The following is a 13,711-nucleotide window of genomic DNA, read 5'->3' on the forward strand; positions in this document are numbered from 1 at the left end:
ATTTAGTAAACTTATAATTTAACATTATAAGTGAACTTTTTAAAAGTGTGTTAAGAAACATACTCATGAAAGTATATTCTCTTTAAGTACACTTAAGTGGCATTTTAATTCAATAATATTATATCATCTGCAAGAACAGTTTTTTTTTTAAAGTAGGCTATAGGCTACATTACAAGTGCACATTCAATACAATTAAGTGCACTTCTTTGTTCCAAGGGTAGACAACTCTGAGATTATACATATATATATATATATATATATATATATATATATATATATATATATATATATATATATATATATATATATATATGCACAGATTATATATAGATAGATTATATATATATATATATATATATATATATATATATATATATACAGTACCAGTCAAAAGTTTGGAAACATTACTATTTTTAATGTTTTTGAAAGAAGTCTCTTATGCTCATCAAGCCTGCAGTAAAAAAAAACAAAAACAAAAAACAAAAAAAACAAAACGGTAATATTATGAAATATTATTACAATTTAAAATAATGGTTCTCTTTTTTAATATACTTTAAAATGTCATTTATTTTTGTGATGCAAAGCTGAATTTTCATCAGCAAGTACTCCAGTCTTTGGTGTCTTATGATCCTTCAGAAATCATTCTAATATGCTGATTTATGATCAATGTTGGAAACAGTTGTGCTGCTTAATATTTTTTTTATAACCTGAGATACTTTTTTCAGGATTATTTGATGAATAAAAAGTTAAAAAGAACTGTATTTATTTAGAATAGAAATCTTTTGTAACAATATACACTACCGTTCAAAAGTTTGGGAACAATAACTATTTTTTTTTTAAGAAATTAGTACTTTAATTCAACAAGGTTGCGTTAAATTGATAAAAGGTGATGGTAACGATTTATATTGTTAGAAATGTTTTTATTTTGAATAAATGCTGTTTTTATGAATAAATGCTGTTAACGTTTTACTCATCAATGAATCCTGAAAAAAGTATTCCAAAAAATATATTAAACAGCACAACTGTTTCCATCATTGATAATAACTGAGTATCAAATCATCATATTAGAATGATTTCTGAAGGATCATAAGACACCAAAGACTGGAGTACTTGCTGATGAAAATTCAGCTTTGCATCACAAAAATAAATTACATTTTAAAATATATTAAAAAAGAGAACCATTATTTTAAATTGTAACAATATTTCATAATCTTACTGTTTTTTTTTTGTTTTTTTTTTTGAGCATAAGAGACTTCTTTAAAAAACATTAAAAAATATATGTTTCCAAACTTTTGACGGGTACTGTATATATTTAAAATAAACCAGAAATTAAAAAAAAATAAGTCACAAGACCTTAATCATAATCAAAATGATAGTGTTAAGAAAATTGTTGCTTTAATTTGTTAATATGGGAAAATCTCACCATATGAAATGTGATTGTCGATTTGTCGTTTTCCTGATCTCTACTGTATTTCATGCTGAATCTTCCCATACCATTTGTTTAAAAAATTACTTGTCACATGTCTGTCTATTGAAATCACTCCCAGCCACCAGAGGGCACTGTCTACTGAACAGTGAACTCTGTCCACTTCTTGTGCCATGACTTTTAATTACTACATAAAGTCTAAATCAAAGTTTGTTATATTAAATAGTATAGCAGAATCGGTAGGGTGGCAGTATTCGTCAAGGAGTGCTGCCCAGCAGAGATCTATGCTCCATTTCTCTTATCTAAATATTCCATATTCTACAAACTTAAAAGCACCAAACATGCTAATAAGACGTGCATTTGAAGTATTTCTGATGAAAAAGCATCTTATTTACCAACCACTTGCAGCCCAGTTTCACCAAGTGCTCTAAATTAGCACTGTGCTAAATCATTAGTATTCTTTTCACTAGTTTACTTTTGGCTCATAGTCTTTTCTTTAAGCGAAGCCAAAGTGTATTTTAAATGGTCATTGCCTGAGAGTGGACATAACTCAATCACAACTCAATCTAGATAGAATTTGTCATGTCTAGTTAGATGCCATATTCTCCAGTGGCACTGCAAAAAGCATTTTTGGCCCAATATCCTTAAAAATCATGGCCTTTTGGATGGACAACTATGTAATTACTCTTTATGAATCTGCAGCGGTGATCACATGATGAAACAGGCCTGGCTTTCATTTGCTGGGTTTCAAGGTCGGTGAGCATCTATGATTCAACCCTCTTGGATGTCAGTCAGTGTTTGCCATTATTTCTAAAGATCTGACATGAAAAACAAAACCAAGTGTTCTATTAAAAGAGGAGATTTCAAGGTATTCGTAAGTATTTGTATAGTTCCATAAGACACATAAAAGAATTTAAGGCACTTTCAATGAATAGGGTAGGCTACCAAACAGGGCCTAAAATGAGGTGCTTAACCCTCAGAAAATGTTGATTATCCATTTCGGGAGATCAGTCTAAATATTATGAGCTGTTTTAGTGTCCTTGTGGTTTGCAATTTTTCTCAAATCCTGTTACCAAAATGTGGGACATTAAACGAACATCAATATCAAATAGACCATAACAGGGTTGAAAATATAGCCTAAATCAAGCTAGTACACAGTAGAGGCTATAGCTACTGTAGGTCGGGACCAGAGGTCTATTATTTGAAGGCTTTTAGAATTCTGTCATAAATAATCTATTATTACCATGTCATTTTAATTTTCATATTTGAATAATAATAAGCCATTTAATAGGCTCTGTTTTTTGTTCACATTTTCATTTTTATTCATGAACTTACTGGACAAGCATATAGCCTAGGCTAGATTATTCATTTATTTATTTAATTACAGGACAAGAAGAGAAAGAGACTTTGGATCACTTTTCAGGTTTCATCATGAATGTTTGTCCAATAAATCGCAATAAGTTTTGTGTTTTGTTAATTTCAATTTTAAACAAAGTCTCAGATTTCAAATTATGTCCATTATATCATAAAATTCAAACAATAAGCAGCGTTTTGGCGCTCTTTAAAGTGGCGCGAGAGATCACAGTAGCGCCTCAGTTCAAGTAAAGCAGATCACGAGTAGTGAACGCGATTAATTCCTTCCTCTTTACTACGTAACAGAACGAAATAAACATGAATGAAAGCCAGGAAATTTGTTGATACAGTCCAACTTACCGAAATCCGTATCATGTCTCTCATGTAATCGCTCAATCAGTGTTTCAACCACAGAAAGATGTCGATTAAACAGCTTGTAACGATGTAAACTAACTCAGAAAAGCCCTTCGTTGACCATTAACTTGATAGTCTGCAAGAGCGCACTCTCCACCAAGTGGACGGGGGTGAGAATTACAGTTAAAAATGACCATACATTAGCCTCAGTGTAATCTGTCAAAATGACGGATGGCTTTCAGATGTTTCCATCACTGCTAAAAAAAAATCTGTCAATGACGAAACAGTTTTGGTTAAATCGGGACCAAATGCTAGTTTGCATCTACTAACTTCAATTTCTTATAAAATACAGAACATAGGCCTATGTCTAATCTTTTTTTCTTCTTCTTACAATAACTCCGGTAACAGGGCTGAATGGTTGAGTTTGACGATAATTTGTAAAATTTGGGAAAATTTCTTTATCCATCATGCATGCTACAGATATGGTCCTAATAATCTAAATTCGTGGGTGTCATAAAAAGAATATTACTTTTTTTTAAATAGATTGTCAGCCCAAATTGTTACTCTTTCACAAAAGCAATACACAAACAAATATCCATCTAATATATGGCAAACATTACTAATTACTATTGTTAATATACTTTTAGTTGCAGTTTTGAACTTGTAGCATTATCACACTGGAGCACTTTAAAGGTCCCGTTCTGCGTGATCCCATGTTTCAAACTTTAGTTAGAGTGTAATGTTGCTGTTAGAGCATAAATAATATCTGTAAAATTATAAAGCTCAAAGTTCAATGCCAAGCGAGATATTTTATTTAACAGAAGTTGACTACAAAAAAACGGCTCGATTGGACTACATCCCTCTACTTCCTTCTTTAGTGACATCACCAGAACCGTTTCTTGACTAACCTCCGCCCACAGGAATGCTCCCTCAACACTACTGGCTACTTGCGCACTTCTTATAACTTAGGCTACTGTGTTTACTCAGCTCTTACGGTGATTTTCTGAAGTAAAACTGACGCTTCATCTTTTGTGTGATGTACAATAAACTTTATTATACTCATCAGTACATGTTTGATCATCATTCAGACAGCAGACTTGTAGGCTATTAATAAATAATGGATACATAGCCTACAAGCAGATGACAAATACGTTCTAATAACCGTAATTAAACTACTAAACCATACCTGTTTCATCTCTATACAGCACTCTGACTCTGTAGGCATTATTGTCCGACTCGAAATGAACACCGTTACTGAGAGTTTATGATATTATCATCATTCAGAGAGATGAATTTTTCCTGACAGACTGAGCGCGAGCTCATGAAGCTCCGCCCCTTGTGTCGTCCAGCAGCACCTCATTTGCATTTAAAGGGCACACACTGAAACAGCGCGTTTTTCTGAGCCCCAAAAAATGTCAATTTAAACATGCTGTAAAAAATGATCTGTTGGGTATTTTGAGCTCAAACTTCACATACACACTCTGGGGACATCAGAGACTTATTTTACATCTTGTGAAAAGGGGCATATAACGGGACCTTTAAATCCTGCAGCTTGTTGAGATAAACAATCTTATGATTTATGATTGTCATATACTATTGACCCAGGTCATATCTATGGACCAGAATATCATAGAGACGTGGCCGTGGGCTCTTTTGACTTGTTCTATACGCAACTGATGTTTTCATTTTGATTTAACTGGGGACTCTTGAGCTGCAAGCCATCTATCAAATTATGATATTAAAATGAATACTTTCTGTACAGCCAACTTCTACAGTTACTCTTCTTGTGTTGATATGAGAAGAAAAATACTGTATATGTAATATACAGTAGATGTGTAATACAAGAGACATCAAGTGAATGGCACTGGTGAAATATCTAGCACTCATTATAAAAATAATCAACCACTCAATGCTACAATTGGCCAATCAGAAGGATGTATTCCAAGCCATGTGATATAAGGGCATATGTTGCAGTAATAATGTGTGCAATGTCATTTACACTGATAATAAGATGGCTTGTAATGCCGGACCTTATTATCAAACAGCAGCTGGTAGAGTCAGTGACTCAGCTCTGCAAGAAAACAGAAATGTAGCAGATTGCCTGACTCATATATTTAAGCTGTTAACAAGGAGAGGGAAAATAAACATTGTGTTGGGTCCGAGCCCACCTTGTTGAGTCCGAGTTGAGTCCAAATCCTTAATAAGTGGGCGATGTTTCTTAATGTCATGTCATATTAATTTTATGGTGTTACTTACTGTCCGAGACCATGTACATTTTGAGTACAAGTCCACCCAAGACTAAATCCAAGGACACCATTTAATAAATAGAAAAAAAAAAAAACAGTAAGTTGTTTTTTTCAAGTTTTCATTTTAAATGCATAAATGCACTAAAAGGCCGCTTAAAGGGATTATTCACCCAAAAACACAAAAGTAGAACACAAAAGAAGATAATAAAGACTGTCAGTAAAAAACAGTTTATGGGCCCCATTGACTTCCATATTTTTTTAAAAAAGGTGAGTACAGTGGTTACAAATTTTTCATTTTTTAGGTGAACATTCCCTTTAATTGTGCTAGAGTACACTTTCAAGACTACATTTCTTAATACTGTATATGTAATGTGATGGATTTTTTTAATGAATAAAATAGTAAACTGAATATCAAGCTAATCATAATTCTAACCTCTAACATTATTTCTCCTTTTGGCCTAAAATTCTATCACTTGAACAAAATGTACTCTGAAGATTGTGTGGAAACCAGTGGAAAATTCTGAGATGCTGGCTAAACAATATAAAAAATATAACAGTCTATAGTCTCATGACATATTGAGTAATCAACTGAACTTCTTACCTTTTCAATTTTTTTTTATTGATTTTAGATCTATGTTTGCTTCTACCTAGTAACAGAAGGTTTGCATATGAAGAACCAATCAAATTGTAGGGAAATTATGTAATGTATCATGTCATTTTTTGCCATGCTTCTATTCTATGAAAACTGTTGTATTCTTTTTGCTGGTGGGATTCTCTCTGAAATTTGTCTAAGATCCCCCAGCCATGATTAAAGCATGTTCAAAAGCATTGTCTGGGAGTCTGTCTAGTTAATTCTTCGCAACAAGCTAGTAAGTGGAACAAGTTACAGGTTATTGAGACACTAAGACCTTATTCCTGAGTGATAGTATCGAAAGGGGGCGAGACGTCGTTCGACTCTTTGTGAGGCTCTTAGGCGGGGTTAGATTGCAGTCAGGTAACTATAATTCTTAGCCATTTTATTTTATGCGGTAAGAATAGCTACTCTAGGCGTCAACCCACGCGTTCAGAGGTGAACTCAACTGAGTATAATATTTTCAGGTGTCAGGGACACATGGTTCAACCTAAATCAGGTGCGTAGGGGAAAATCTACCACAGTAATTACAGTACAAGTACATTAAAAATATTACACTTATTTCGATGTGTTGACTAACATAGGCTTAAATCACATGTATGGGGGTGAACTTTCACTTTTTGGATGAACTATCCCTTTAAGTCTTTAAAAAATACGTTACTTCTTTTCACAAGGGTATATTAAGGTAATGGGAACATGAAAATGCACTGCCCAGGTATAAAACTTTTAATGTGGAAAAACTTTCTTAGTGCGCCTTTAAATTGATGTCACTATTGGACAATGTGCACTGCATGCAAACACGCATGTCTGTGATTGGCCACAGCGTTGCCTCATCATCCTCCGCAGCTCCTCCCCCAATCTCTCCTGCTTCAGCACCATCATCACTCGCATCCTTAGAGCTTCTCTCCACAGCACTTTCTCTTCATACAGAAGACTCCAGCTCCATCCTGATCTAGCAGGCTTGAAGCTCTGAGATTACAGTAATGGAGAGCTTGCTGGATAACCCAATGAAAGCCGTGCTTTACCTCAAAGAACTGACCACTATCGTACAAAACCAGCAGAGTCTCATTCAAACCCAGCGGCAGCGGATCGACGATCTGGAGAGGAAGGTTGAGGATCTGATCGGCGAGAATCGCCAGCTGAGAGATCCGCATCAATACCACCACCATCATCCGCACCACCACCACCACCACCCACCCCCGCGGACCAGCAGCCCTCAGCCGGCCGCTCACCCGCACCAGCATTCGGCGACTCACGGTCAAGCCCAGCCGCAGCAACCGCAACCGCAACAGCAGCATCCGTCCAAACAACCGCAGCATCCTCCGGTAGCTCCCATCCATCACCCGCAGCATCTGCAGCTGGTACCTACATCCCCACCGACTCTCAAAGCGACCCAGTCCAGCCCCGAGTCCGCGGAGGAGGAGAAGAGAAGCCCGTCCTGCAAATCTCTGGTTCCGCAGACACCTTCGACACTTTGCCGGTCCGTTGGACTCGCCAGGAAACCGGAGTGAGTAAAAATCACACCGAGAAACGCACAGTTCATCACACTCTCTATTACTGTGTGATCATGCGGCATATGTATGCTTTCAGAAATCGGTACATTACAGTGTCTACGCCAAAAAATAAATAAAAAAAGGGAATGAAACGACACCCCTTTTTAAGGTCTGTAGGCTATAGACTATAAATATTGAGTTTAATAAATATTAGCCCTATAACTATTATAACCGCAGCTTTATGGATACACGCTAGAAAATGATAATTATAATAATTAATAATTTAATTTAATTTGTATAGCACGTTTCAAACATCAAATGCAGCTCAAAAGGCTTCAAGTATTAGAAACTAAAAACTGTAAACATTAAGAATTAAAATGGTGTTTTAGTAAAAAAAACTAATTACAAACCATTAAAGTGTTATATGCAGTAAAGTATTAAGAATGACATCATATATACCTTTATGAAGCATTATTTGAATAAAAAATGAAAAATCAGACATGCAGTTGTTAAATGAGCTATTTTTACCTGATCTGTCTTTTTGTTAATGTAACCTCAGGTTGATTCATTCGTACTAATTCAATAATCAATATATTTAGATATTACCATATGAAGCATAAACATCAGCTATAGACCTGCCTGTCAGGTCTATAGCTGTCAGGCAGGAACAAGTTTCAACGGAACAAGTTTCCGCATGACGCACGGCAAAAACTAGAATTTTTAGAGCTAATATGTCAATTATGATCTCCAACAGCATTAAATATTCCTGTAGAACAACAAATTACATTTTAATCTTAAATTATTTCATCTTAATTGTAAAACTTCCATCCACAACATACCTGTGATTTCCAGTAGGACGGCAATTTCTTTGGGTGGGGATGTAGAAGGGTTTTAAAGATTACTCCTAAATTCCTACAGGATTTATGACATAACACTAACAATATTTCATTATAAACCCTTCTACAAAATAATCCCATATTAAACACATTGTGCTCATTATTATTCAGTGCTTATGTGCAATTACACAGTCAGACGGACACTTTAATGTACCCTAGAACAAAGACTTAGAAATCTTTTAATTTATTTGATTGCTTTATACACAAGCTTCTGCAGAATGATGAATATTAATGATACACTGACAAACAACTGGACGTGAGTGTACTCTATATAGATTTTCTGGATCTTTTAACACACTGACTGGCTGTCGTCAACCCAGCTCACAGAAAACCAACTCATGCTGATTGCCTCAGCAAATCCTCTTTAATATCAAAGGCTTATTTTAGGGCTCTTTCTATGAAATCTGCCGAACAAATAATATCCGGCTTTATCCTGCTGTGGTGTTGTGGTGTAACTGGACTGATGACACTTACAATCTGAAAGTGAGACAGTAAAATAATTGTCTTTAGGTATTAACACAACCTGATTAAGATAAAATCTAGGGCGAATGTGAATACTGTAGAAAGTTATTAAACCAAATCATTCGAGAAGATATTAAAGAGAAATTCTGAGTTCAGTAAGCTGACAGCACATGTTGTGGCATAATGTTTATTGCCACGATAATTAATTTTTACTTGTTGCTCCTTTACTACTTCTTCTTCTTAAAAAAAAAAATATCATTATTCATAATTAATTATCAAATTATCAATTATCATTCTAGAAGAAAATTTTAGATGGAACTTAGAGGCTTTTGCATCTGAACTCTTAATATATTATTATTATATATTATTACCCTCCTCCTTCCCCAGCTCCACCTGTATAGATCTGCTACGGGTAACTCATGTACGCTATATTGTACAGCAGCAGCATGTCTTACTTGCTCACAGCAGTGTGTCATGTATGTATTGGCAATAGCAAGTCCCATACTTGCTCTGCAGCAGCAGCGATAACAGCAGCGTAGCAGATCTATTCCGCCAAGACCAAACATTGTCACACCCATCACCATGCCAAACAGTCAGAGGGCCCTATTTTAACGATCTGAAATGCAAGTGTCCAAGCGCAAAGCGCAAGTAACTTTGTGGGCGGGTCTTGGCGCTGTTGCTATTTTCCCGGCGGGATAAATGACTCTTGCGCCAGGCGCAAATCTAAAATGGGTTGGTCTGAAGCAGCTTCATTATTCATAGGTGTGGTTTGGGCGTAACGTGAAATAAACCAATCAGAGCGTCATCTCACATTCCCTTTAAGAGCAGGCGCGTTTGTTCTAAAGTGGATTCCTATTATAACGGCGGATTTGCCAGGCGCGCGCCAGGAGCGGTTCACAGCCAAGGAGAGCAACACTATCACTACTAAACACATCTATCTATCTATCTATCTATCTATCTATCTATCTATCTATCTATCTATCTATCTATCTATCTATCTATCTATCTATCTATCTATCTATCTATCTATCTATCTATCTATCTATCTATCTATCTATCTATCTATCTATCTATCTATCTATCTATCGTTCGTTCGTTCGTTCGTTCGTTCGTTCGTTCGTTCGTTCGTTCGTTCGTTCGTAATAATGTATGATTTGCAAAAATGAAAACTGCTGCTTCTGTGTAGATGAGAGAACTAAAGTGTATGTGCGTTGTGCACACGCTACATTGATTATGGCCAAGCATGCGCCCTTAAAATAGCATATGAATAACATGCGCAACGCGCCACTGACTTTAAACTATTTTTTCTTGGTTAGTGGCGCAATTGTTTTCTAAACCTGTAAAATAGCATGAAGGAACGTTTGCGCCGGAACACGCCTCCTTTTTTGCGCTGAACCGCCCAGGGAGCGCAAGTTCATTCCCTAGTTTAGCAACGTGCTTCTGTGGAGGGAAAAACACGCTTTGCGCGGGTGCAAAATAGGAATGATACATGCGTCAAAGTCAATTGCGCTGGGTGCAAGATAGGGCCCAGAGAGTTGTCATGACAGAATTCCCAAAACTTCTTTCCACACAAATTATGTTTACAGGAACAGATTATCAATGAACACAGACAAATACAGGCGCAACAAAAGAGTTCAAAGACTTGTAAAAGCAAGCTTAAATGGTATAGTTGCTTCAATTTTGCTCCTTCAGCAGCACTGGGAATGGAACATGTACTTGCATTGCATTATTATTTGCGCTTTGACTGACACATTTGAGTTTATTTGAGTTAGGCTCTATCTCTGATTTAAGGCTTTATCTCCTTAAAACCATCCACTTAAGAAGGATATGGAATAAATTTGCATATACCAGATGACACAGTGAGTCACCACAGCTGGGATCTGAAAGGGCACAGGTCAGATGAACCTGCGTGCTGTGGAATTAATGTGCAGGCTAAGATTAATGGCAGTCATAAATCACACTCGAAGGTTAAAATGGAAGGATTAAATAAATAAGTCACCAGAATGTTGGTTTCCAGGGAATTGAATTTTGCACAACCTGTTTATATATACATCTTCATTTGACAGTTTCACTAATGGAAAGTACTATTACATGGAATTGTTGATATTATGAGGTCATAATAAAGAATATATATATATATATATATATATATATATATATATATATATATATATATATATATATATATATATATATATATATATATATATATATATATATATATAAAATAATGACATTTTTGAAATTAATCCTTAAGTTACAGTTTTTCTCAGTCGCTTTGGTGCATTTCTCACATCACTATTTACATTTGCACAACAGTTAGTTCAACCTCCACAACATTTAGTCATTTGTGCACATCATAGTAGCAGTTTCTCATTCCTTCCAACAAATTGCAAATGCTTTTGGACATGCATCAATTGCTTTCATACAACTCTCTGCTGTTTTATAACATTATCATTTGCTTATGTCATGTCAGTCAAAATTAATTACTTGTGAATGCTGAAAAGTCATTCCATATAAAACTAATAGTCCTCATTTCATTGCTTGAGTCATTACATACAAAAATGTTGAACTAGTTGTCAAAATCTGTCATTTAAAAAAAAAAAAAATCCTGAAAAAGTCTCCTAAATTGAACAATTTGCAATTGAGCAAGAGATGATATTCGCTGGGATGTAGATGAAATTATGTGACTAGACAGAGAGGAACGTCTGGGTGTGCATGAATGATTACAGTCCTATGTATGTTGTATGTTCAGTTCCAATACAGTATATAGGCCTACTGCAATATTGTGTACAGTTGTGCACAGCTCTACCCAAAGGGAGTTTATGTTTGTTGTAAATAATGGTGTATTTTTTTATTTTTTTTTTGCACAATGCTGTGAACAAATTAGAACTGCAAAGAGCATATGCAGTAAAAATGTGAAACATACATATATTCAGTGTCTTGTACTCAGTTACCTCACTAAATACAGCAATGTGTAACTTTACTGTATTTTTTCAAATGGCTGTGCAAATAGTATTTAGTGCTGTATTGAACATTTTCAGGTAGTGTCACCAAGATCTGACTTTTATCATTGGAAAACATTTACAGAGTAAACTGTCATAATGAAAACATGACTAAGCCATTTGACTATCTTGTTCATAAACGATGGTGTCAGGACTTTTTATTTTGATGACACTGACACTTTCATTGACATAAATACTTGATTTTGAGGAATGGGCTTTCCATTTTGAGCAAGTGACACGCTTTCGCAGGTTATCAACTAGGTTTTGCAGTTTGTACTAATTGTTTTAAGAACTGCATTAAATGTTGGGCAAATGTAAATAGTGTTATGAGAAATGCACCAAAGCGACTGAGAAAAACTGTAATTATTATATTTACAAAACTGTCAAGGTCAACAAGTCTCTTAAAATCAGATAATTTGACCTTTTTATGACACACAAGACATACACTGTTAGAAAAATCTGTAGAAATTACAGTATTACTGGCAGCTACTTGCCAGTAACTTACTGTAGATTTAAAATTATGTTATTTACTGGCAACAATTTGTTAAAAATTAAATGAACATTAAACATTAACAAGTCTTTATCTTTACAGAATAAAACTAAAATAACATCCTCATGCAAAGCATTCTGGGAACCAAAATCTGAAGGAAAAAAACAGAAAAAGGTTGATGAAGATTTCTGGTTCCCAGAATGCTTTGCATTAGATTGTTATTTTATAATTTTATTTTTTAAAGACAAAGACTTGTTAATGTTTAATGTTCATTTAACTTTGAACAAACTGTTGCCAGTAAATAACATAAATTTAAATCTACAGTAAGTTACTGGCAAACAGCTGCAAAACTACAGCAAATTTTTTACAGTGTAGTTAGTTCAGGTGATTTTGTGCAACTCCTCAAAAACATAATGACACTTAAAAGGAAACTTTTTATCGAAACACTTTCCCACCTCCCTTTGAATAAATATTATGATGTGTACCCTCACATTATCCTAACTCTCTTATACATCATTGAAACATATTGATGACAAAAAATCTTCAAAGTCTTCAAGAAACCTGATGCTTGTCAAGATTTACTTGCATTTTGGCATCCAACGTCGACATGAAATCATTTTTAATGAGGTGGCTAAACTAGTTCTCAATTTCTACCATCATCTTTGGCATCATCTGCTCTTCCATGCCAAGTTAGACCTATTGAAAGCCAAAACAGTTTAAGATCTCAGTGAGAGTCTGGCATAACTGCTGGGCAGATGTGATTTTCATTCACTACACAGTAAATGACAGATGGCATACTTCAGAAAGATGTGATATTTCTGAATACATATCCAAAAAAACGAATATCCTTATGTTCTTTTACATCTCTTGGCCATATTACCTTTTTATACGGTTGTGCGGTACGGTAATAGAGGCGTTTATAGAGGACTTGGATTAGATGAATACTTAATTTGAATAATGCATATGCTAATTGTTGAAAAAACAATTCGAGTTCTACATATCTGTAGGCCAATATTTTCAGCTCAGCGGCTTAATATATTTCTCAGTTGATGTCACAGACCTCGAAGCACACACACGCTGAGGTTTGAACGCCATCTGTTGTATTTGGCATCTGTGCTCGCTGAAATATCCAGAAACACAGAATGATTAGAATGCTAAGAATGTGCTACTAAGATTTTTTTGCCATTGAATACCATGAAACTGAATCTAAAATCAGTAACCGTTGCTATAACGCATTTTATTGAAACTTCTGTTGTCCTAAATAAGCATCACAAATTTATCTTTTATGCATCTATCTTTTGCTATGCAACGAGAGAAGACACTGTAATTACCTGTTATTAAACTGGTGATGTGAG

At 35.0% G+C, this 13,711-nt stretch overlaps 1 protein-coding gene across 1 annotated transcript in view; it reads left to right on the forward strand.

The window, feature by feature from the left end:
* Positions 1–6,993: 6,993 nt before the first annotated feature.
* iqsec3a (IQ motif and Sec7 domain ArfGEF 3a) overlaps positions 6,994–13,711 on the forward strand; it is a gene marked incomplete at both ends in the record, with an annotated part of 148,042 nt that continues 141,324 nt past the window's right edge. The window contains one exon of the mRNA XM_081362751.1: positions 6,994–7,517. Within this exon, the coding sequence (XP_081218877.1) occupies positions 6,994–7,517 (524 nt within the window). The remainder of the gene's footprint in view (positions 7,518–13,711) is intronic.

This window comes from Scardinius erythrophthalmus (genome assembly GCF_964197995.2).
Source record: "Scardinius erythrophthalmus genome assembly, chromosome: 4".
In the NCBI taxonomy this organism is placed as follows: Eukaryota; Metazoa; Chordata; class Actinopteri; order Cypriniformes; family Leuciscidae; genus Scardinius; species Scardinius erythrophthalmus.